This window comes from Perna viridis, chromosome 10 (assembly GCF_037379345.1).
Source record: "Perna viridis isolate PV_CMFRI_1.1 ecotype Kerala chromosome 10, ASM3737934v1, whole genome shotgun sequence".
Classification (NCBI taxonomy): Eukaryota; Metazoa; Mollusca; class Bivalvia; order Mytilida; family Mytilidae; genus Perna; species Perna viridis.
The window spans coordinates 25,258,772-25,284,357 of record NC_142454.1 but is presented as its reverse complement, the minus strand read 5'-3'; the positions used below and the strand labels follow the sequence as shown (position 1 = coordinate 25,284,357).

At 32.0% G+C, this 25,586-nt stretch overlaps 1 protein-coding gene across 2 annotated transcripts; it reads left to right on the top strand.

The window, feature by feature from the left end:
• The first annotated feature begins 1,642 nt into the window (after positions 1-1,642).
• Positions 1,643-23,829, top strand: LOC148605113 (neutral amino acid uniporter 4-like). Of its 2 annotated transcripts, XM_088548411.1 has the most exons (11): positions 1,643-1,778; positions 7,387-7,546; positions 8,881-8,971; positions 10,346-10,434; positions 11,926-12,018; positions 14,784-14,868; positions 15,827-16,102; positions 17,339-17,517; positions 18,949-19,121; positions 19,599-19,617; positions 20,478-20,618. In XM_088548411.1, coding segments are annotated over exons 2-10 (1,146 nt in total). In that variant the 5' UTR covers positions 1,643-1,778; positions 7,387-7,388; the 3' UTR covers positions 19,601-19,617; positions 20,478-20,618. The 2 variants fall into 2 exon arrangements, with proteins under 2 accessions (XP_088404537.1, XP_088404536.1); XM_088548410.1 differs by lacking the exon at positions 19,599-19,617 and having other exon boundaries at positions 20,478-23,829.
• Positions 23,830-25,586: the final 1,757 nt, after the last annotated feature.

Here is a 25,586-nt window from a genome sequence, read left to right as displayed (position 1 = left end):
CATGCAATCTCATGTTTTCTAAAAAATGAAAGATTAGTTATTTGGATTTTTTAAAGGGAGTATTCCCAGGTCCCCACTCAAATCCATTTCCTTCATAATAAAATAAATGCCTTTTTAAATTGATTGATGAGTTGCTTATAAATGGACACCCAGTCATCTCTGTCCGTGGGTCGGGGCTATCGTAATTATCAGCAAAAAAAAACACTGAAGTATAAAAACAGGACAACTTGAAGCCAGAGATACATGGCCAAATCATAAAAAGAAGAAGCAGGAAGATCCACATACACAACAAAATACAAAATAAGAAAAAAAGAAGACAACACATGGAAAAAACATTTTGCAATATCAACAGGGAGTGACATCATTTTGCACCAAAAGGGTAATTAAGATCCGTTCGAGTGTTGCGTGGAGTTTGAAATCCGCTAAGCATCAAGTTTGGTGCGTTGTGAATCCGGCAAGATGTGAATTATTTTCTCATCTGTGATAAATTAGATAGAAACTTCATATTGTCGAAATCTAATTGTGATTTTAGCGCGAAGGCTGAGCTTATCCCTGTCTCAAAACTTATTTAACGTTTACAATGTGAAAGTCAAAATAATCACCTGTCTCGTGGAGTGGCCCTGTTTCATCATTGTATAGTTTATGGAGCAGGTGAATGTGTATCACTTGTCTATTGTGTAGTTCAAATCTAAGTAATCCTTTAAAAGTTAGTAATATTCTGAGACAATGCATCATCGATATAACGAAAAATGAAATTGAAAAACTGCATGGGCTAGTCGTTTCTTGTTTTTTTTTTCCTGTGCTAAAATATACGAATATAGAAGAAGATTGATCAAGAGTGGAGCACATTTTGTTCCCATAGGTTTCCTGGTGGTCTACTGGAATATTGGTCTTTTAGACAAAAATATTGTCGACCAGAAATTCCAGCATTTTACCAATACAATGATACAATCACGCAATCATGCACACACAATTCATTTTAACATGATCTTAAAAAAATTTAAATGAATACTGTTTGAAAATGTGATTATACAACTTCAATTAATTTAGAAAAAAATCCACTAATACATGTAAAAGGGGTCATATTTAAATAAACCTGCATATGCCTGCCAGGTTAAAACAGGCCTGTATAAGAAAAGCATATACCTGTAGCATAAATATTGTGCTTTCTGTGAAAATAATGTTATATTAGCATAATAAGATGCATTTTGTTGAAATAAATTATACTTTCAGGAAAGGCAGCTGGCGTATACATTTCTTCTACAGGCGCATTTAAGTAGGAGCAAAGGATAAAAAAGGATACGCAATAAAATTTTACAATAAATTAGTACAATTTTGCAATATATAAACTAGAATTTAAAAGTATACTATAAAAATCCTAGATATAATCAAATCAGGGACATATAGTACGAAGTTATTATATTTTCTTCAGATATTTAATAATAAAAGTATCCTTGAAAGGGGATGTTTGGCAGCAAACAATGAAGAAAACTAAGAAAATTTGATTTAAAAGGGGGAAAAATCATATTTACTTTCATTCCCCATCTTTGAACTTAAAACAAAAAAAGGAAAAAATGGTTTTCTTTGAGATGGCCCAAAATATTTTCCGGATAATCAAACAGCGCCGTCATGTTTCTTTTTTCGTGATCGAACTGGATACCACAGGTACCAGATACTGTCAAAATAGACAAGTTCGTCTTTTTTTAGTTGATTCAAGTAAACTTACCAAGACCATCAGGGGCTAAATGAAGACTGGACAGATATACATAAATTAAAAGGTAATGTTCATTTGGAACTAACTAAGTTGTCATTTTATGTTGTACTCATAGACTGTCATAGTTCTTGATCTTTTTCTTTTTTTTTCTGATTTTGCGGATAACGTTAAAATCACAAAAAGTAGTTAGTGCGACGTTTCGCAGCTAGTTCTCACAATGCTTTTACAGGATCGTTGTTTACAGCAGTTGACACTGTGCAAGAGTATATTTCTACAAAAAAAAAAAGAGAAAAAAAGGGAATTTCCATCATGTAAGTTTGATGGAAAGATCTTGAAGTAAATGTATTGAATTGTCAAATAACTCGTTTTTAAATATTTTGCAAATGTGCCTCCCACCATAGGTGCTTGTGTACAGTGAATTTTCAAGACCACCAGATCCAACCTCTCTCCTCTTTCAAAGACAAAGAGGAGAGGGAGGAAAGGTTGCAATCTTGAATACTCACTGTACACAAGCCCCTGTGCTCCAACCTAGCTGATACAAATCTAAAAATGAAAACTGCAAAACTATATAAGTTTTATAAAATTAATTTTTATCATGCAAGATTGATGCTTGTTTTAGTAAATAAAATAATTGATGAAATATGATGCAGAGTTCTCGACAAGGCACATACACACGTCCTGGACACGCCAAGTTAAAACTTTGTGCGTTTACTTGACGCGTCTTCACATTGTCAGCTGCGTCCTAACGTCGGTAATTTATTTAAATATTTTTGCAATACTCTGTTTTTTGACAACCCGGACAACTGGAAGTTCACAAAGTTATTCATCATACGATTTTTTTACAAAACGAAATTAAGTTACGAAGTATATGATAAAAACTAGTGACAAATAATTTCAATCTCATTTCTTTAATTAGAAGAGACATAAATCTGAAAAAAGGTTAATTGCTGCCTTAACAGGTAAGGGTATGTTTCATGACGGGTAAATAATCTCCGAGGAGCAATCAGCTGACTAGCCCCACTAGGGTTTGACAATTAGAAAATGAATCCAGATTGGATATACCACTATTTTGTGAACATCCAATCATTTTCTAAAGATTAATTTATACTCCAGAATTAATTTGACAATACTGTCATTTTAATAGGTCTCAAATTGTGTAAACCGATTTTAAAATTATCATTGTTTATACAAAATGAGTTACCTCCCCTGCAGTCATCACATTTCCTGCAATTTCAACAGTGCATTATTTTGCCATGTTTTGTTTGCAGTAGTAAAAGAAATATTCTTCCTTTAAAATTGGGAGGATTTTGGAAATTCGGTATCAACATTCTTGAGTTTGTTACATTTCCTCATACATGTACACTGCACCTTATGGTATGCATTTAAAGAAAAGTAAGATTTGCCCAAGTTTCCTTCTGACTATTTTCAAGGATCTAAACAGCAACACACTGTCACTGTAATTCTTCAACTTCAAAACTTGAATACTAACTCCTCTTCATCTGACACCAATGGAATGAAGGAAATATTTGCTCAATGTATTTTCAAATAGTAGAAATGAATTTGAATGTAAATAAAAGTTTTCTCATTTACTTTTGTTGAATTTGATGAAACTTAGGAATTTTAATAAGGTTTGGAGGAATCCAACGCAAAAAAGGGGACTTACAAACTTCAATCTATTATAGTGCATGCACATGTTGTTCAACTGAAAAAGGTCCTTTAATGCTATAGAGATTGTTTCATTCATGTATTACTACAGTTAATATTCCATGCAATTTGCAAAATATGTCCCGAAAATGTCGGTTCACACATTGTCCCGCATAAAAACCCCCATAGAGATTTTCAAAAGTTGGCAGGTATTAAGTATTATAAAAGTAGTTACAGTACATGTAGGTACATGGAACTAAATACACATTATGTATTAAGTTATGTCATGAAGCCAGCAAACAGGATAAATTTGTTTTCAGATAAAAAAAAGATGCTGAGTTTACTCTACACAAACTAATATGGATGACATGTATAATTGCAGTCAGATATGGTTTTGTATAATTGTACATATGTGTATGTAGTTCTGTTTACACACTGAAATAATGAATGTAGCATTCAAACCGGTTTTAAATCAGGAAAAGGGTGGGACCCACCAAGTTCATCTGGGACTCACCTTTCCAAAAGGTGATGAGTCCCAGGACTCTTCATGTAAAAATCCTAGTGAGAACCCTTATGATGGGCTTAAAAGGATTATACAGGTAAAAAAAAAAACTGTCAGAGTGCCCTGAACCTATGTGTATTATAATACTCTTTTCTGAACATCTTCATGTTCAAAAACTAAGAGATATAGCTTTGTAAATTTATGCATCTACCTACATTTGTAACTTTCGTAGAATTCTGAAAGCTAATTTAGAATCAGTTAAAATCTATGAATTTTTCTGCTTGTGTCATCTGTAACCATCATATAAGAAGAGTAAACATATTTACTGTGCTTTTGAATGATTCATTTGTATACATTTGTATTTGAAGATACATTGGCACTGTATTTACAGTGTGCAATTGAAAAATAAGGATTTATACATCATTGCATAAAGCCTTGCTATTTTCAAGTTGATTCTGGTAATTTTGAATTCCCTTGATTTACCAATCAAATACAATTGTGATGTCACATTGAAAAGTAGAATTTGCTAAACTATACATGTACATGTACAATGTATAACAAGACTGAAAATAGTGAATATGTCAAAGAGACAACAACCCTACTGGGATTAAAAATGTCAGCTCAAGGCCACTCATTGAATGAATGAGGAGGAAACCCTCACACCACAGGGCAGGTGACAGCTTTCCTCAAAACATCATTATACACAAGTACAGCAAAATAGTTGTCTCTTTATACTCCAGCAAGATAAAAGTAAACTGAAAGTGATTACAAAACATAACATACAGAGGCCATAAATTCCTGACTTGGGACGGGGGCAAAAATATGTGGCAGGGTTAATTTTACTTTTGCCTGATCACAATCCTCTCCTTTTAAATCTAGTTACTGTGGAAAAAATATAACACATTTTAATCCTGCCACATATTTTTGCCCCTGTCCCAAATCAGGAATTTCTGTCCTCTGTATGTCTTGTTTCGTTTTCACCTTAAGTTTATTTTTATGTTACTTAAGTATATAAGGGCAACACTTTCGCTGTACCTGTGTACATGTATGATGTTTTGCAGCCTGTTCTGTTGTATGAGGATTTCCTTGTCATTCATCGAAGACTAATGGGTGGCCTTTGGCAGATATTTTTATCCTGGTGGGGTTGTTGTCTCTTTGAAATATACAGCATACCAGTTCTCGTTATATGTACATGTACATGGTATATCTGTTTGACAAATTTAAAAGCTTTAAGAACAGTTTATATTTATTTTACGGTCATAACATTTTTATAAATTTGACTTTTTAATATGATGTTTAGGTTGAACAAACATCTAGATGTACACTTGGTAGATGGTAAACTTGCAAAAATACATACATGTACATGTACAAATAATCATACAGCTGCAGCCTGCCCTGTGGCGTGAGAGTTTCCTCAACGTTCTTTGAAGACCCATGAGTGGCCATGAGTTGTCTTTATTCATCCTGGTGGGGTTGTTCACCATATCCATTCTTATTATACATGTACTAAATTGTCAAGGTTTCTGCTCAATGTATAACATACAGTGTTCTAGCTAGGATTTGAAAATAGAGGGGCGCAGGGAGGAGGGCACTTTAACATGTAGCATTTTTTTACAACCAAAAAAAGACATTGATCTTGTATGTTTGCGTTAAGTCAGAAATATCTTCCTTCATTCTTGTCTTTCCTCGTATGTTTGTATTCTTATTGCATACCTGCAATGTGTGAATGGACAGTGTCCTGTCATTTTTAGCAAACTGAGTAAGTTTGTCTTCATTAATATATGCATGACACCCTTATTGTATTAAATAACCTTTCTCAGTTGACCAAGAAAGCACATGCATGTTATATAAAAATTAGAAGTGTGTATGCCATAAATGTTTTACTGAAGTTTTAAGTTCCTGTGTCCACTTTAAAATAGTTGACAACACATTTTCAAAATGATCAGACTGACCTGTAGATGATATTTTACACACTCAGTCAATATCTGCATCCTCTTGTTAATATTTTATGATTAATGAACAGGGATTTCAACCAAGAAAAATTGATGGGAAAATTCAAATTGATAAAAAGTGTCTAAATTTGGAAAATTTTGTGTTCATTGAGGAAATTATTTTCTTAAGTACAATATATAATTGTTTTTATTTGAGTATAATTTAAGTGTAGGAGAAATACTCAGTAAGAATAGTTTTTGAATGTAAATGCAAACTACTTGGACAGGTTTAAAAATTTAGGAGAAAGGTAAAATGGAACAAAATTATGTAAATGTGTGTGAAGTGGGATACTGTTCAATTATTGATTGCATTCAATACTTCAGAAATCACATTCAGTTCTTAAATATTAGAAAAAAAATAGTTCCAAATAATAAGGGAAACACAATGTATGATTACAGTTTTATTTTACATCGTGTTTCGGTAATCTTTGAAAGTTTGTTGATGCTACAATTTCACCCGAATTATAAACCTTCAGTGCTAACAGCACATTGATTTCATCCCCTGCTGGTGAAGCCGAAAGAGACTATAGTTTTATGTTCTGTCTTATCAGCTGTCCGTTACGTTGATTGTCCAGACTTTGTTTAAAAATCCTTTGAGATTATAATTGACTTGATTATTGTTAACACTTGTACATGTAGCTACATGTATAAGGAAACGAGTTACAGTTGAAGACTTAAAGTTTAAATTATGCTGCAGTTAAACGATTTTTAGACCCAGCCACTCAAATACGTTGTTTACACTTATTGAAGACCTTTTTGGGATCTTTGAAAGCATATTCTATTTTGTACGCATTGTATTTATGTTAAACGCTGGTGCATTGGTTACATTTCACCATGTCCATTCTTTTCTGTTGTCTATAAATACTTGTATTACATCACTACAAGTATATATTAAAATTCTATTGAGTCATTACATGACTACAAATATTAAGTTAATGTAGGCATACAAGTGCTTGTACTTTGATGTCACTGACACTGTTATCATTTGATGAAACATTTTGAATTAAGGTCATTGACTCATGACCTTTAGAATCTTGTATCCTGTTATAAAATTTCAAAAAATCAAGACCATACAATTTCTAAAATATTTTCTCTATAAAGAAAGAGGTTTTACAGTTCTAATACCTGTATTAACCTGACTCTTTTATATAAATAGCTTTCACTACATGTACATGTATAAATGATTGTACAGTATACATGTACATACATCTACATGTATTTGTACTCATCTTTAAATATTGTGATGTCACTGAAATTAATTATCATTTGATAAAACATTTTGTTATCCATTTTTTTTTTTAATTTAAAAAAAAAGATGGATGTACTGATATATGGTGGTAATAAAATGAAATTTGCAGATATATAATGGTATGATGTGATGCTGGCATTCATGTTAAACTTATATAAATAATTTAGTTATATGCAGATGGATTGCTGTGAAATTTTATCACAGGGTTCCATGCGATGAAATACTCAATTATTACATATCTATTTGATACACCTTGTTTTGACAGGTTTTATTGTGTATTTTATAGCAATGATGGAAGAGGATGAATATCAGAGAATAGTACCATCAGGGGATGGAGATAGTGATCAGAATTCATTAACACAATCAGGGATGATGTACAGTTATATGGCTGAAGATGTACCACACAGCAGTCAAAGCAACCAGAGTGCTGAACAGGAAAGAGTTGGGTAAGTCCGATATGTTATTTTGGGTTTTGTGCCTACATGTAGCTTTATTGCTTAAGAATTGAGTACTCTGTCGTACTCATAGCAGCCAGGATGCTGGTAGGGGAAGAGTTGGGTAAGCTAGACATGGCTGGTTTAGGTTTGATGTCTTTCACCTGGGTTGCCACAACAGGGTTGAGTAATGAAGACACAAGTTAGGAGTGTTGTACACCTTATTGTAACTATACCTCAGAGTAGCAAAAGTAATCAGAGTGCCAAACAGGAAATAGTTGGGTAAGTCTGACAATTATTCAATAGTGAGGATATTGGGTAAATTGTAAGTCAGACATTACTCTCTAAGGAGCGAGGGTAATGGGTAAGTTGTAAGTCAGACATTACTCTCTAAAGAGCAAGCGTAATGGGTAAGTTGTAAGTCAGACATTACTCTCTAAGGAGCAGGGGTAATGGGTAAGTTGTAAGTCAGACATGCTAGTTTAAGAGATTTGTACAGCTTGTAAACAGTAAACCACAAGATTACAAAAGCAATCAGAGTGTCAGACAGGAAAGAGTTTGGTAAGTTGGAGCTGCTTTTCAGTGGTTTTATGTTGAAATTAAACACTGAATAGTTGCAATAATCAAAGTGCTGAGCAAAAGAGAGTTTGGGAAGTTGAACATATCTTTTTTTGTTCCTTCAGCTTAATTCAGAGGACTGCCAAAGTCTTCTGATAATTCATGAAGCCTCAGGCTTCCTCTTAACTCTTTCACATCTTGACACACTACCATGTACTTAATAAAACAGATTTAAGTTCATGCATACTTAAGATTAAGCTTAAGAAATTAATTAGATACATGTTCAGTTGAACAAATTCTTCTTTTGTAAAAAATTATGCCTCATTCTTATATCCCCTTTATGTTGTAGTAGCACTCCAGCCAAGAATCTTGCAAAATGTGATTCATGGCTGAAAAGCCTACATATTTTTATTTTTGATATTTTGTTTAAATTGCCGTAGTAAACAGAAATTAACATTTTGTTTTTCATATAACCCATGCTCTTTGGAGATAAAAATTATATAGAATGCACTATAGATTTCAAAATTAAGGGAGATAACTCTGTAAGTAACACACAACTACAATAGAATCTATTGAATTTTCAATGTTGATTATCTCCTAAGAGTCAACAAATTTGAATGAATAGTTACATATTTCATAATATAGACTCATAAAACAACTTAATTGCAAAAATAAAAATATGTAGCCTTTTTTTGGGTGTATCAGATTTTTCAGATTTTGCATGATTCTTACAAAGACTACTACTTAAGTATTACTGTTTGTATGCAATAAATAATTCTTTCTTTCAGAAATTGTATGAGTTTGATGCACTTACTTAAAGGAAACATTGGGACAGGAGTTTTAGCTATGCCATCTGCTGTAAAGAATGCTGGATTATGGGTAAAATATTACAACTTATCATTGCAATGGTTGATTAGGCTATTCTTTGTTCAAAAAGTTGACAAGAGGCTATTTTATAATTAGGGGAGGTTGTAAAGATAGAATTCACTTTGCCTTTTTCATTATCATTGTGTTACATATAGCTTTTGTACATTTTTAATGTGTCGTACTTGTATGTACAGATTACAAATGACAACAAATATTCAAGTATTCGAGTACTACTTGTTTGTGTTTTAAACATCTTAAAACATTTCCCTGTGCAATGTACCCTTCATTATACTAATTAATATCTATAAGCATCTTTAATACATTTTACACATTGATCAGAGATTATGTAACAGTTTTTATGCTTGAATCAACACTTTCATAGATCATTTACTCACTAGCTGTAAACTCATGTTTGGTTGTAAATCAACGTGGTTGGTATGAAATGAACATTTAAAATTCTCTCATTTTAGATGAAATCTCACGTAGTACACGTAGTAATAAGTTCTATTTGTAATGAGACAAGTTGTAACAACCATAACAACAAATAATATTTTATTAAAGTGTTACCATCATTTAAATTACATATTACGCATCAAAAAAGAAAACAGTAATCATAAAAGATGCCAGCAGATAATGGCTTATGAGACACTACGAATAAAACATACCACAGAAAGCATGATAAAAAATATATATATACTATAACGCTTCAAACATTTTACTAAATGAATGCATGTTTTTATTGTCTATAAAACATTTTATGTACACAAGTGGCTAAAATTGGAACAATTTCTTTGTTTGAGTTTGTTATTGATATCTGAAAGGTAAAAGTCTGTATTAAAAGCGCAGGCATTGGTGAATAAATCTTCTCGAAAATCTCATGAGAAGTATTATCAAAATAAGAATTAACTCCACAGTACAAACAATACAAATTGTCTATCAAATCTAACTGTATTAACTTGATGATTACTTTTTGTCGTGTGCCTTATTGGTACATAAACACACTGAAAAAAGTTGCTTTTATGAAGGATAATTTTTAAAAACAGTGGTTACCAGTAGTTATTTATTGTTCATTTGACACAAAAAAAGGATAGTGATACACATGCCAATGGTCATGATGCAAGTTCTATTTTGCAGTCATCGGGGTTGAATTCTACAATGCTGTGAAAGTACTATTGTTCATGGGATACCAATTTTCGTGGTTTTCGTGGGTAGGCCAAACCATGAAAAATATAAGTGTATACCACAACCCCTCCAAAAAAAACAACAACAAAAAACAATCAAATGATTCTTACTTTTAATAGGAAAGATGCAATAACTTCACATTTAAATTAAAAAAATCAAAACAAGTTATTTGTAACCCTTTAACTTTTTCTATTTATATTTTAGGTTGGTAGTATAGGGATCCTGGCTATTGGTGGTATAGCTATACATTGTATGCATATGTTGCTAAAATGTAGTCATATTTTACGGGTTAGGTAAGTTAGTACTATACAGTATTTAACTTTTAGATTATAACTTTCACCTTATTTTGATAGAATAAATCTGTTTTTTAAACATTCAAAAAAGTCTATCAAATTGTTTTTCTGATGACGATAGATGTTTTGAATAGCTTGAAATGTGGAAATTAAAGAATGGAGATTATTTTCTAAGGCAAACTAAACTTAACTTGTAGATTCTCATCCAACCTTCACAAAAAATATGGGATGGTTGGGAGGATTTTATTTTTAGCTCACCTGGTCATAGGCCATGTGAGCTATTACCAATACATCGCATCCATCATTGTTGTCTTTGTCGTTAAAATTTTTTTTAAACATCTTCTCTAAAACTACTGAATGGATTTGAATGAAACTTTATGTGATTGTTTTTAAAGGTATCATGCACAAAATAGTTGTTTGGATTTTTGATCTGTGAAAAAACATGGCCACAGTTATTAAAAATGGAACATAGGGGTCAGACAGCAGTGTTTTGCATATATCTTCAAAACCATGAGGTTTAGCCTAACTCTGTCATAGATAAATGTTTAGCATGATGAGATCAAATTTTGGTGAAAATATGTTGAACTATGTTGGAATAATTGTCCTTTTTGGGCATTTTTTTTGCTGTTTTTGATGTTATTACTTTAAAAAATCTTCTCCTCAGAATCAATGATTTTTCCTTGTGATTATGATTATGAATATTTTGGTGAAAATGTGTTAAACTGTGTTGGAATTATTGCCCTTTTTTGACATTTTTTTTTTGCTGTTTTTTGTTATTACTTTAAAAAATCTTCTCCTCAGAAACTACTGTACAGAATTCAATGAAAGTTTGTATGATTGTTCCTTAGGGTATCCTGCACAAAATGGCCATTTGGACGTTTCTAGAAATAGAACATGAGTGGTCAAGATACAGATATTTTGCAAATAACTCAAAATTGTTGAATTTAGCAAATATCTGATGCCGGTAATATAGTTCACCATCAGAAGATGGACCTATGCTGAAATTTTCAAAATAATTTGTTGCCCGATGTACATTATATGTAGGAGTTATGGCCCCTGTAACAGATTTTTTTGTCATTTTTCCATGTGTACAACTTTGAAAAAGCATTGTTTAAGTCACTGAAAATGAAAGATTTGTGTGTTATAGTTTCCCAATATTAGAAACTGAAGCCAAAAAAGTCCTGATTTTAAATTTCCCACCTCAATTTTTTTTTATTTGTCAATTTTTTAGGTGCAGTAGGGGATGAGAATCTACAAATTAATTTTATTTTGCCAAATTCAGACCCTCCCTTATCTCTTTTCCTAATTACCCATTTGTACTAACATAATCTAACAAAATAAAACACACAAACAATTTGAAAAAAACACCTTGTTACTTGTTTGGGCAATAATGAATTGTGTGCCTCCTTAATTGATCTAAAAAAATTGCCCAATAACCAAGAAATAAACTTTGAATAGCCTTGATAGTTTAAAAAAAATATTACTTTGTAGGGCAAATAGATCTAGCCTAGATTATGCCAGTATACTTGAAGTAGCATTAGAAACAGGACCAGAGAGGTTAAGGAGATGGTCAAAGGTTGGAAGGTATTTTATTAATATTATTGGTTTTAGTTTTGATATGGCTATGTCTAGTTTTTCATAGTTGATGCCCTTAATTGCCCCATTAATATTTTTTTTAAAAAATGTTTAAAAGATAAAGGTTGTTTTTTTTTATGAACTACTGTACATGCTTACCATTTATAATTCTCCTGCAAATCAAGTTAGGGGGTACAGTCATGGACTGTAACCCCCCCCCCTTTTTTAGCATTCCTGGCCTAAAAGGCATTGTGAGCTTTTCTCATCACTTGGCGTCATCTTCATTGTCATCATCCGTCATTAACTTTTCTTTGAAAATCTTCTCTAAAACCACTGAACAGAATTTGATAAAACTTGGTGACAATCATTCTTGGCATGTTTCCTCCCAAAATTGTATCCATAATGGTCCATCGCCAAAACATATTGCCGCTGTTACTAAAAATAGAACATAGAGGGTATTACCATACATTTCTGTTTATATCTGAAAAACTCCAGAAAGTGTCATTTTGACCATTTTCCATGTTTTTGCTTGTTGTTAACAACAAGATAGCAGATTGATAATTGATGTTAATTTAAAAAAATATATATGTAAAAGCATAGACCTGTAACTAAAGAGATTTGCAGCTAACTGAAATCTCACATTATCACTTGACGGGAAACGAAATCTTGCACCGGTACTTAATTAATTGACAAAGACAATTTGATTTTAAACAATCAAAACCAAAAAACGTATTGCAAATATTGAAATAAAAACTTCAATTTCCTATTCTACAATATCTTAGCTTTATGTTCATACCACGTTTTTCCTTCTACCAAAACAAACAAAAAAGAAGTATTGAACACCTACCACCAATTTTTACAAAAACGAAAATAATTCAAAATTAATTCCATTATTTTCACATTAACCTATCAGAACAATTTTGTTTTTAAAAATAATTGACTAAAATCTTCAGGTTCCCATTTTTAAGTCTTCTGGGCTACAATTTATTTCAGATCATTTCATCCAAAGTGGAAAATGTAGTTTGATAAAAAGTGGAAAGGTCAGGGAATCTTGTTCTCCACCGCATGATAATTTCATCGAAAAATTGGCTAACTAACTAGATTCCTTTCTCTTTAAGTATAGGTTTCTGGTAAAAGTATGTAAAGATATATGATTGCTGCAAATTCGGGGAAATCTGTTGATTGCATTTTTAATGATTTTTTGCACTTCAAACATGTTATTCGGTTAACATAAGTAGAATTATGATTAATGTTTAAATGTTAAGTTCAATAACAAATATCATCATAATTGGTCTTGAGAGTCTTTTGTTCTTACTTCTATGCAAATTTAGAGAAAAATGAGTAAATTATAGCCTGGATGTACATGTAGTTTCCATTTCAAAATATTTAGATCTATGTCAGGGATATATTGGAGTAAAATGTCCTCCTGACTCTCTGTTCTGCTATCTGTCCTCCCATGTACATGATGTAGAGTGTAAATATGGGAAACAACCCAACTTCAAGATTTTCAATGTTCAAAAACTAAGTGGATATCACTCAGTGAGATACATGTTGCATAAAGTTCTTGTTTACATTAAATAAGGGAACCTCCTTGGAAAGGTTTTTGTATTCATGACCAGCTTTGTCAAAAATTTTTCTTCTTTATGCCACAAGTTTCCTTTTTTTAAAACATTTTTTATCAACTTCAAAATTCTCATTTTTTTACATTGATGAAAAGCTATTCAGCTTTGGGACTTGATATGGCTTACTATAGTAAATAAGGAAATACATGTATCATGAATATATCATTGTTGTCTCTTTGACCCATTCCCAGTTTCCATTTTTTTCCTTATTGTGGTACATGTACTATGTAATATACTTAACTTTCCTTTTATCCATATGATACAAAAATTACCAGGAAGCAGAATGCTTAACAACCTTTATTCTGCTGTCAACAAGCTTGATTTTGGACGATATTAAAAATTTATTTGCTTGCTGTTTGTTTTACTTCTTATAAAAAGCCTCCTACTCAAAAATGTAATCAGCTTTTTAATACAAATTCTATTTTATTTTTCTGCCCTTGGTGTAATTGCTAGTACCCATGAATGATACTGTTTTAGTGATTTAAGGAGGTGGACCTAGGGTAAGGGACATAACTCATGAAGTCAGTGATATGTTTGTATCATATTGAATTTCACCAAAGGCTGTCAAGCTTTCATTTGACACAGAATGAAATCAATATAAGTTTCTTTGATGCTTACATGACATTGATGTAAAATGCTGAATACAAACGTTCCAATGATTTGTAAGGGTTGTGTCCCTTACCCTAGATCTACATCCTTAAAAAGTTTTGGATGTTTGTTTATCAAGTAAATTTTTATTCCTTCTTATCTACCCATGTTCTGAGCTTTTAGTAGAAGAACATATAATTAACATATTATCATGCTTCCTCTGTCTGTCTGACTGTTCATTCTACTGTCCCCATTTCCTCTTAGTATTTATCAACTCAAGGGATTTTGCTGAAGCTTAATAGGAGGAAAAGGTATCATATCTAAATAAGAATGAAGGAATATTATTTATTTATGAGGATTCCAAAGGGAGATAATCCACTTAAAGGGTTTTACATTTTATGAAGAATGCAGGACTACCAGCAGTCCCTGACAATCTGTTTTACTGTATAAAAATAGTGGGTGGAGTATTGGAATAATTAAATGTACTTGAACTTACAATGAACAATTTTAATTTGCACTAGTGGGCTCTAGATGCCTGAATTCATTTACATTATCTCATTGCAGAATGACTGTAAATGTCTTCCTAGTGATGACACAGATTGGATTCTGTTGTGTGTATCTTGTGTTCATAGCTAAAAATGTTAAACAGGTAATTGCCCAGTAATGTTTATCACAGTATCTTGGCAAGTTTTAAATTTCAAAAGTCTTAAGAGAAATTTATTGAAAATTTGTTTGTTTTATTGAGTTTATTTCTCTAATTATAGTTATTTTCATGGTTTAAAGAAGGAAGTAGGTACACTTGAGGATGTGTTTGGACCCCTTATTGTCTGAATTTCAAAACATGATCACAGATTATTACCTATTTACATATTTGTAAAGGACTTGATCTTTCACAACATTATCATATTGGAATTTATTTGTTAGTTATTTTAGTAAATTAAGATGAGTTGAATATCTTGTCATCAGGTATGATTAAATTTAAAGAAACGCTGAAGAATATTGAGGTACTGTGAAAGTAATATTGTTCGTGGGGTACCAATTTTCGTGCTTTTCGTGTGTAGGTCATACCACGAAATTTGGTTCCCAATGAAAAGTAGATCCCCATTGATGTGTGCACTGAAAACTTCCAAACCACAAATTCAAGAATCCACGATCATGTGTTTCTTCTCTGATCCACAAAAATTGGTATCTATGAATTCAAGTACCTCCACAGTATTACATTAGTGTACTTTAGTGGACACTTATGGTTTACTAATATATCAAAAGTTGTCTATTTTGACTGGTAACTATGACCAAATAATCATTTCAGATAGTTCTTAAGTACAATCAATTTAACTTCAAGTTTAACATATTTATTCAGCATTTGAAACCTTGCTTCAACACAAAACATTAGTTTTCAGATAAATAAAGGGGACATTTTTTATGGATAAGTGTACCTTAGCCTTTTGTTGATTCACTTGGTATTTCAACTTGCAAATTTAAAGATGCTCTTTGCCAACTTCATAAACAGTTTGAGTTTTTTGTTTCTTTTTAAGTAAGTTAGACTTAATTTATGTAGCTCATCATATTTAGTAGCATTTTTACTCTTTCAAATACTTCTTTTACAGGTGATAGATAATTTCCATCCAGGCAGCCTCTCACAGTTTGTTTACATTGTTATCACAACAGCACTGATCATACCCTATACGTTTGTTAGGGACCTGAAGAAATTAGCACCATTTTCAACCTTTGCTAATGTACTCAATTTTGTTGGACTTGCAATAATTTTTCAAGATCTCTTCCAAGGGCTACCTGATACCAGTCATAGAGATGCATACAAGCCAGTAAGGCAATTGCCATTGTACTTTGGTACTGCTATTTATGCCTTTGAAGGTATTGGATTGGTAAGTCATTTTAGCTTTCTGATATTTATGCTTTGAAGGTATTGGATTGATGAGTCATTTTAGCTTTCTGATATTTATGCCTTTGACGGTACTGGATTGGTGAGTCATTTTAGCTTTCTGATAGTTATGCCTTTGAAGGTATTGGATTGATGAGTCATTTAAGCTTTCTGATATTCATGGCTTTGACAGTATTGGATTGGTGAGTCATTTTAGCTTTCTGATATTTATGCCTTTGAAGGTATTGGATTGGTGAGTCATTTTAGCTTTCTGATATTTATGCCTTTGAAGGTATTGGATTGGTGAGTCATTTTAGCTTTCTGATATTTATGCCTTTGTAGGTTTTGGATTTCTGAGTCATTTTAGTATACTCAGTGGCAGATCCAGATAATCACCTAGGATTGGGGGAGGGGGGTGGGGGCACAAAAAAATTAAAATACTTTTTAATGTGCGCATATACACACAAAAATATTTTATTTTTATGAATTTTCGAAGTCATACGGGTGGCCCCTCTTGGACTTATATATATGGTGTGAAAAGATGGCCTGGGCTTGCTCCCATTAAAACTGAATAATTCTTAATACTGAAATTCTAGATTTTGAACATTTTTAAGTTAACAAAAACTGTAATTTGCTTGGTTTTTATATTTATATATTTTACTGCAAATATGTTAACAGTGGTCCTCCATAAATTGGTAATTGTTATGATAAACATAATAAAACCATGATAATTTTGTGTATGCACCAAATATTTTGCTACATTTTAAACCCTGTTTTACCTGATTTATAGAGTTAATAGCATTGTCAAATTTGAAGTCTTTGTTTTGGACCAATAAACAAAGATCAAGCTTGTGTATTGTGTATTTTGGAGATGTCATTCAGGGTTGGGACACTTTTTTCACTGAAAAATTTTAGAATGCTATGGAGACTGTGATCATGTGATCAATCACTTGTCAACTTTTATATTATTCATGACCTATTAGTGGCTGAGTGCCACAAAACTTGAAAATTATGTAAGTCTGAGAAAAGTCTCAACTGAGTTGGCATCAATTTCAAAGACGCTGATTGGAGTTACCGTAGAAGTTAAGAATATTCTTTGACTTAAGATTTTTTTAAGTATTGTGGCGCTAAAGCAATGCTCAGACATAAAAATGAAGGTTTCATTTCCAAAACGTATTGTGCTTCAACATTTTAACCTTTACCTATCCAGCTGAGAATAACTTTCCTTTCTTAATATCAGGTTATGCCAATAGAAAACAGAATGAGCCATCCTGAAGATTTTGGTGGGCACACAGGTGTTTTAAATTTAGGGATGGTGATTGTTACATGTCTGTATACTGCCACTGGTTTCTATGGTTACCTCAAATTTGGTGATGATGCTTTGGGGAGTGTTACTTTGAACTTGCCACCAAAAGACTGGTAAGTGTAATAATAGCTGTGTAAATAATTGCATGAAGAAGACAAGGACATGTATATGTAGTGTGTTACATGTATATGTACCTGTAATATAAGGACTATTCAACATACAAGTTAAGCAAGTTGAAAACATTCACAAAGCAACTGTAAAATGTCAATGATTTACCATGTACATGTACCATGCCATTTTAGTAGTAAAAAATTCTTTTGATGTTTGGGGAACATATTGTTTTCATTTCTGTTTTAAAATTCTTCTTCCTTCTTACCTCTGTCTTGTCTGTGCATCTATTCAGAAATTACTATATGGATTGAAACCAAATTCAGCACAAAAATAGACCACCATTTGTAGATGTGCACAAATGTTTTGAAATTTCAAACATGACTGCTGTCCAAACTTTCAAAAAAATTTTCGAAAAATTACATTTAATTTTGGAAGGTCCATGCTTGGTTTAAAAATAGGTCATCGCAAAGTCTTCCCATTGGCTTTATGAAAAATTAAAAAGTTGCCGCCATTCCAAGATGGGCGCCACTCAAGAATGTTAAAAATTTTTTAAAAAATCATAAAATTCATAGAACCACAGAAACTAATTTAAATGCTCTTGTGACAATGGGGTGGTGGCTGGGAGAACATCCTGTTATGTTGTGCGTAACAATTATATCTAGTTACATGTGTATTTTACTTAGGAGTCTTACTGACATTTTATTCTTTCTATATCCACAGTTATTGAATTATTTTTTTTCAATGAACTATATTTTTTTTTAAATTTTTATCACTTATGAACTACGGTTTTTGTACTCATCAGAATTTAGTAGTTAGTGATGTCATTTGCTTACTGATATTTTGTTCTATAGATATTAATGAATACCCGGTAGGTTTGAACCAATTTACTAGACCACCTCAGAGGTGATTTGTTAGCATACTCACCTGGAGTGTGGCAAGTCATGGGTTCTATGCCTGGCTAAGTCATACCAAAGACTTTAAAATTAGTAGTCAGTGCTTCTCTACCAAGTATACAGCATATATAAAATAGAGTGAGGATTGGTTGGCTTAGAGTTAAAACAATGTGTCCAAGTGATGTGACACGCCTCTTTGTGGGCTGTTGCTTCAGTGAGCTAGCACCTCGAAAATCTTGTTCAGTGTGTTGGACTAATATGAAGCAGGGTCTGTTTGATAGAGATGACATTCTTGTCCTGAAATCCATGAAATATCTACCATAGCAGGGTTGTCCTCAAGGGCCTGTTGCTACAGATTTTTTTCTGCTACATGATACTGAAAAACCGGCTGCTTCATTATTTTACTGGTGATGTATGTGGTATTGATTCATACAATTTCCAGTTTCTTTCATCTATCACCCGTCTGTCCCAAAACTTGAAGAGAACCCTGCCATAGAACAAAACTATAATTAAACAATCAATAAGTTTACTATATTTCAGGCTGTATATATCAGTGAATCTGATTTTCTCTCTGTCATTATTCATCACCTATGGGCTACAGTTTTACGTTCCCATCAAAATCACATGGCCATATATAAGAAATAGAATTGAGGCAGAAAGTTGGCAGGATTATGCAGAATATATTTATAGAGTTTTATTAGTACTTGTGACATGTAAGTATGAAGGTTTATCATATTTTGTTATTGATTGATAAATTAATTGTTAGTCAGATTATCTTTCTGGTTCTTAAATTAAGTTATAAGCCTGATCTAACAAGTCCAGGCCCCATTGCCATACAACCTGAATAATTACTTAAGTATGAGAAAATTCTTAACAGTTTGTGACATCGATAACTCTGAAGAGTTTGGTTGGAGTTAGCTTGGAAACAAGTCCCTGTTTTATTTTTGAAAAACATATGAGCAAAAATGAGTTAATTTAGAAATTATTGTATGCATTTATTTACAAAAAGGTGAATTTTTACCAAATACAATTTTTTTTTGTCATATCTAGTTGAAATATTAATTATTCTAATTAGAAAATCTTTTATTAAAATATCAACTATTTAGATAACATATTTTGATTCTTTAGATGAAAATGAAATGTTTAGTAAAAATCCTACTTTAATTCTCAGTACATATATATACATACAGGAATGATGATATGCGACTGGTATGTTTATATCTTGATCCTCCCCCTAATCCTAACACTTTTCTTTCACTTAAAGCTTTCAATATTAGTTTAATACTCCACAAACATTTCCTTCACCATGAGCAACCCAATAAAATTCCTTTATCTTGCAGCAGTCTATTTGTATTTATCCTGATTTTTGGCAGTAAGCTAGGCTATTGATTGAAACAGGAGCTCCTGTTTTCGGCTGTGAGCTAGGCTATCGATTGTTTGAGAGCTCCTGTTTTTGGCAGTGAGCTAGGGTATTGATTGACTGGGAGCTCCTGTTTTCGGCAGTAAGCTAGGCTATTGATTAACTGGGAGCTCCTGTTTTTGGCAGTAAGCTAGGTTATTGATTGACTGGAAGTTCCTGTTTTTTGGCAGTGAGCTAGGCTATTGATTGCCTGAGAGCTCCTGTTTTTAGCTGTGAGCTACGCTGTTGATTGCCTTAAAGCTTCTGCTTTTGGCAGTGAGCAGGACTATTGACTGACTGAGAGGTCCTGTTTTCGGTAGCTTGTCAAGAATTATAAGAGTGTGTATCTTAAATATTCAGTCTTCATAGTATACTTTTTAAACCACACATTTAAACCATATGGTAAATTTTTCATATACAATACATAAATGCACACTATACACACCAAAATACTGTAGATATAACTAGCCTGTAAGTGAATTTTAACCGGTCCACCAGTATTTTAACCAGTCTTTTAACCAGTCATGGGCTTTTGACTAATGATTTATCGTGAATTCTGTCAAAAGATTTTAACATTCCTGGAGTTTCTTTGGCCGAAAGGTGTCTTACGACTCCTTAGTTTATTAAGGATTAACCATTAATGGATATGATATCTTTCTTCTATTTTCAGTTGGAATAGCATCAGCAGTACCACAGTTAGATCTTCTTATTTCATTTGTTGGAGCTTTTGCAAGTTGTGCCTTAGCCCTGATGCTGCCACCTGTAATTGACCTTTTGACCTTGTCAGTAGAAGGTGGAAGATTAAAATGGTGGATAGTAATAAAAAATGCATTAATTATGATTTTTGGTTTAATAGGATTTTTGACTGGTTCTTACTCCTCTCTTAACGCAATTGTTGAAAAGTTTAAAAATGGAAGTTGATCGTTTGTGTCGATAGTCAGAAGATTATTTTTGTCGATATGAAGTGAACCATTAATTGAAGGTTATAATTCAGAAGGAGAAATACTAATTGATTCAGATTGAAAAATTGTCTTCAAAGGAAAATGCATGTACAAAAATTTGAAGCAATGTATTTTACTCACTTGTCAAAAATTACTATGTATTTTTTTTCAAATTTTTATTGCCAAAGATATTATAAATGACATTTAAAGCTGGTAAATAATAACTTTTTTAAGGCATGTTTAAATTGATATTCTTGTAATTAAGTGTCAGTCCCTGTAAAAATCAGGCAGTCAGTGGTATGAGAAAATCTCATTTTGATCATTGAATTTGACTATTTTCACCTTCAGAATCATTGAAATGCACTGAAAATTAACATTTCAAGGGCAGATAACTCTCTCAAAAACCTCATTTTTCTAAAATTCTGTTGAAACATTTCTTAGTAAAGCCATAATGCAGAGATTAAATAATGGTCTTTTCAAATAGAGAAGGTATCCTTGAGTGATATTACATAGTCAGATTGGTGGGCTTTTGACATGCATGTTTCTGATTTTTTCCCATTTGCCTGATTCTTACAAACTCTTACAATTAACGCATGTTTAAAATTGATATTCATGTAAATAATGAATATACTGTTTTTTATAATTCTGTGAGCTAAATTCATATATTTTAAGTGTAGAAAGAAAAATTATCTGCTGGCAAATACCAGGTAGATTCTACAAAATCTGTTGTGCCATTTTTTCTCCCACTGCTGAGAATAATAGACTAATTAATAAAAAATTGTTGTTGTAATAGGCGTTATAAAAATAATTTATGATTCTCAGGCTGATCCCTTCTCAGGAGGTTTTATTCCCCTTTTTATCAGCACACATAAAAAATAATACAATTATTTTTCTGTCTATGAACAACGTAAATTCATCATCACATCATTTTTTTTTTTTTTTTTTTTTTTTTTTTGGGGGGGGGAGGTCAATTAGTTGGTATAGAGAAAGGCTTTCCTGTCTCATTGGTTTTAATGAAAATAGGCCCTAGAACCTATAAATCAACTTCCTTCTCACCAGATAACCACCTATGGAAATTTATGAAAGTCTAACTCAATCCACTTAACATCATCATTGTGACCCCTGAAAATTTCAGTATTAAATTTTTGCCTATAAACAAATAATTTCATAATGCTAATGTTCAAACTTGTATTTTGAAGAATAATTAGAGCTATTGCATTAAAATGGAAATTGAAAAAAAAAATGGTTAATATGAAAATTAGAATTACTATCATTTGAATTTGAATAGGTTTGCAATAAAACCTTCATTACTTGTGAACAAGTTTGCAGATTTGAATTTGACTTCAATTTCCACTGAATATGCATTACCAGTACATGTATGTATATAAACAAGGCATTACCTGTAGTTGCTAGGACATTTTTATACTTGTAACCCTCTTACATCCATTTTAAAGGGAATGCCTCTCCGTGAACACAGTGTTTGATTGATTTGACTGTGGGCTTGTGCAATTTTGATATTATTTTTGACCACTGCTCAAGCTCAATTTGGTTTTTTTGTCCTTGTTTCTTGTTTTCACATGCTGGCAATGTATTTGGATTTTTACATATATGAATTGTCCCATTGATCACTCAAATAACTTTACAAATTTTTGTATGACTTGTTATGAGTCACTGCATTGATATTTAAGTGTCAGTCTCTGTAAGAATCGGGCAGTCAGAATGGATAGGGCATATGGGTATTGGATGTACATTTTGGTGAAATAATGATGCTATGCCTTTTCAAATTTTTCTTACTTTCTGGAAGCACTTCAGAGTGGATAAATATGGATTCTCCTTTAGTCTCAAGGGGATTACAAGTTTTCTTCACTCAAGATAGTTAAAGTTTAGATTTTAACCCACAAGCTTGTAATCCCAGAGAGCAATAATAATCTATTTCTCCCATGAAATCTACAAAACTCTGAAATGTAAAATAGAGGGAAAAACTCTCTTCTGAATGACAGAGGTACTGATGAAATGGAAGGATATACACTGTGTCTTTTATTTTCACCTACATGTAGCTGGGACACTGTTGACTGTTATCTACAATACATATATGTACATATATTCTAACGAGTTAACCCTTCCATATGAGGATGAAGACTCTCACACAATCCATAAAAACTTCAAAAACCTCCATATTAAAATGTAAGATTTTTGGAAGGTTTTTGTTTGAAATTACTCTATTTTCTATTAAATATACTAAATAATTGTATTTTTACAAAAAAAAAAACTTGCTTTAATTAAAAAAAATCTCCACATGTTACAGTTTCAATGGGGGATAATATTCAATATGAACTGTTCCCAAGGTTAACAGGTATGGTTTAAGTTACCATTGTATTGTTGTACATGTCCACTTAAGAGTCATGCATAATTTTATTAGTAGTGTATTCACATTTATTGTGTATTGTAAAAGTATTAGTTTTTGCGATGTATAAATTTTGCTATTTTCTTGGTGGACAGAAAAGCAAGAAAAATAGCATCCACAAAATTGACTTATAACACTATATTATTCTTATCATATTTTGAAACCTTGAATATGTTCACTTGACAGAATTCGCAAAAAAATAGCAGTGGCATAAATTAATATGTTTACAGTAAGTCTCTTAGTAATTTGAGAACCAATGAAAGGAATCAAAAGGAATGTCAAAGTGGAGGAAAAAACCTGACTGATGATATATTGATCTAACATGAACAAATTTGGCCTAAAAATGTATTTCAGTGGAATTCAACTATAAAACTGATCAAGGATTTTTATTTTTATTTTACATATTTCTGTATGTATCTCCTTGAACTGATATAATTGCTTGTATTACTGTTCCAACTGATGGCTATTTTTCTCATTAATGTGACTTTCAAGATTAAGATTACTTAGAAAGTTAATAAGAAAATTTACTTTTATCTGCATGGTTCTTAGGTGAGGCTGTATTAATTGGTGCAGGCTTTTTATGTGATATAATATATGTTATACATTTTTGTTTTGTTTTTTTTTCAGCTTTTTTGTATGATGAGAGAATAATGTCATAATAAACTATTCCAATTTTGTCTTGCTCTGATGAAAGTTATTTAATTTGATTTCAAAGTCATATTCATTTTAGAATGTTTCCAAATTTTTAGCTCACCTGGCCATTGCCCATGTGTGCTATTGCCATCACTTGGCAACTGTTGTCATTGTTAACAATTTTTTGAAACTCTTCTTCTCTGAAACCAATAGACCAATAAGAATCTAACTTGGTATAAATGTTTCCTGGGTATTCTGCATAGAACTGATGTATGGATTTTTGATCCGTCGAAAAATGTGGCCGCCATTACTGAACATAGAACATAGGTGTAAAACAGAAGATTTTCACACATATCTCCTCAACCATTAAGTTTAGCCAAATTATGACATGGGCTAAAGGTGATCAGCGTAATCAGATCTATCTGAGGGTAAATTTTTTTTAATCAGTTGTTGTCTTTTTTTAACATTTTATCCCCTTTTAATGTTATTTTTTTCAAAAATCTTCATAACTACCAGACCAATTAGAACCAAACTTGATGTAAATATTTCTTAGGGTATTCTGCATAGAGCTGATATGAGGATTTTTGATCTGTCAAAAAACATTTAATCTCCAAAACTGTTAGGTTTAGCCAAATTTTGACATGAGCTAAGTGTTCAGCATGATGAGATCTATCTGTGGGTAAATTTTAATCTGTTTAGCCATGTAAGAGTTATTGGCCTTTTTCGACATTTTTCTTTTTCTTTGTAAGTTTCTTCTCTGACATTATTTGACCAATTGATAAGTTAAGCCAAATTCTGACATTCGATAAAAGTGTTCAGCATGATGAGATCTGTCTCTGGTCAATTTATAGTTTAAATCTGTTTAGCTATGTTGGAGTCATTGCCCTTTTTCAATGTTTTATCCATATTTCAATTGTTATTTCTTTCATAAATCTCCTCTGAATATTTCATAGGATATTCTGCATAGATCTGATGTTGGAATTTTGATATGTCGAAAAACATGGTGCTGTTACTAAAAATAGAACAAATGAGTCAGTCAAAAGTTTTTCTTACATATCACAAAAACTGTAAGGTATAGCTTTAATTCTTTCAATTGCTGAAATAATCTATATTATAAGCCCTACTAAAGTCTGCTGGGAATCAAAGTTTTCAGACAACTCCTTGTTAGAGTAATTGCCCTTAAAAGGTCATGAAAACTGATATATAGAAAGAAACTTTCAATAGCTGAAATGATCCTTATGATGAGTCTTACCAAAGTCTTCTTGGAATCAAAATTGTCAGATAGGCTTATTGTCATTGAAAGGCAAACATTTAGCCAAATGAGCAATTCAGACTTCTGGGAGCCTCTTTTTTATTTGAATTTTACAGATTAAATGCTCAGACATAGCTTTAATTTTGTTGGCCATACATTCTTACCATAAATTGGTATAAAGTATAAAAAAGGCAACAAGTTCAGCAACATCTCATATGTATATTTTCATTTATTATACCCCCCTTAAATGAAGTTTAGGGGTATATAGGTTTCACCCTTTGTATCTATCTGTCTGTCGGTCTGTCTGTCTGTTCAAACTTTTTCCTAAAAAGCTTGTAGCATTGTTATAAAACTTTTTGGTATGTAAAATAACCACATGGAAATGTTCATACTGTCAAGAATTTGTGTTTGGACAAAAATTGTAGAAATGGCAGCCGCTGAATATTTTTCAGCAACTTTGGTCTTATGCACTGTACACAACTCCTCCTCAATGACTTGGAGGATTATTATGAAACTAAATGGGGTGTTAGATTACCATATTGGGATTTG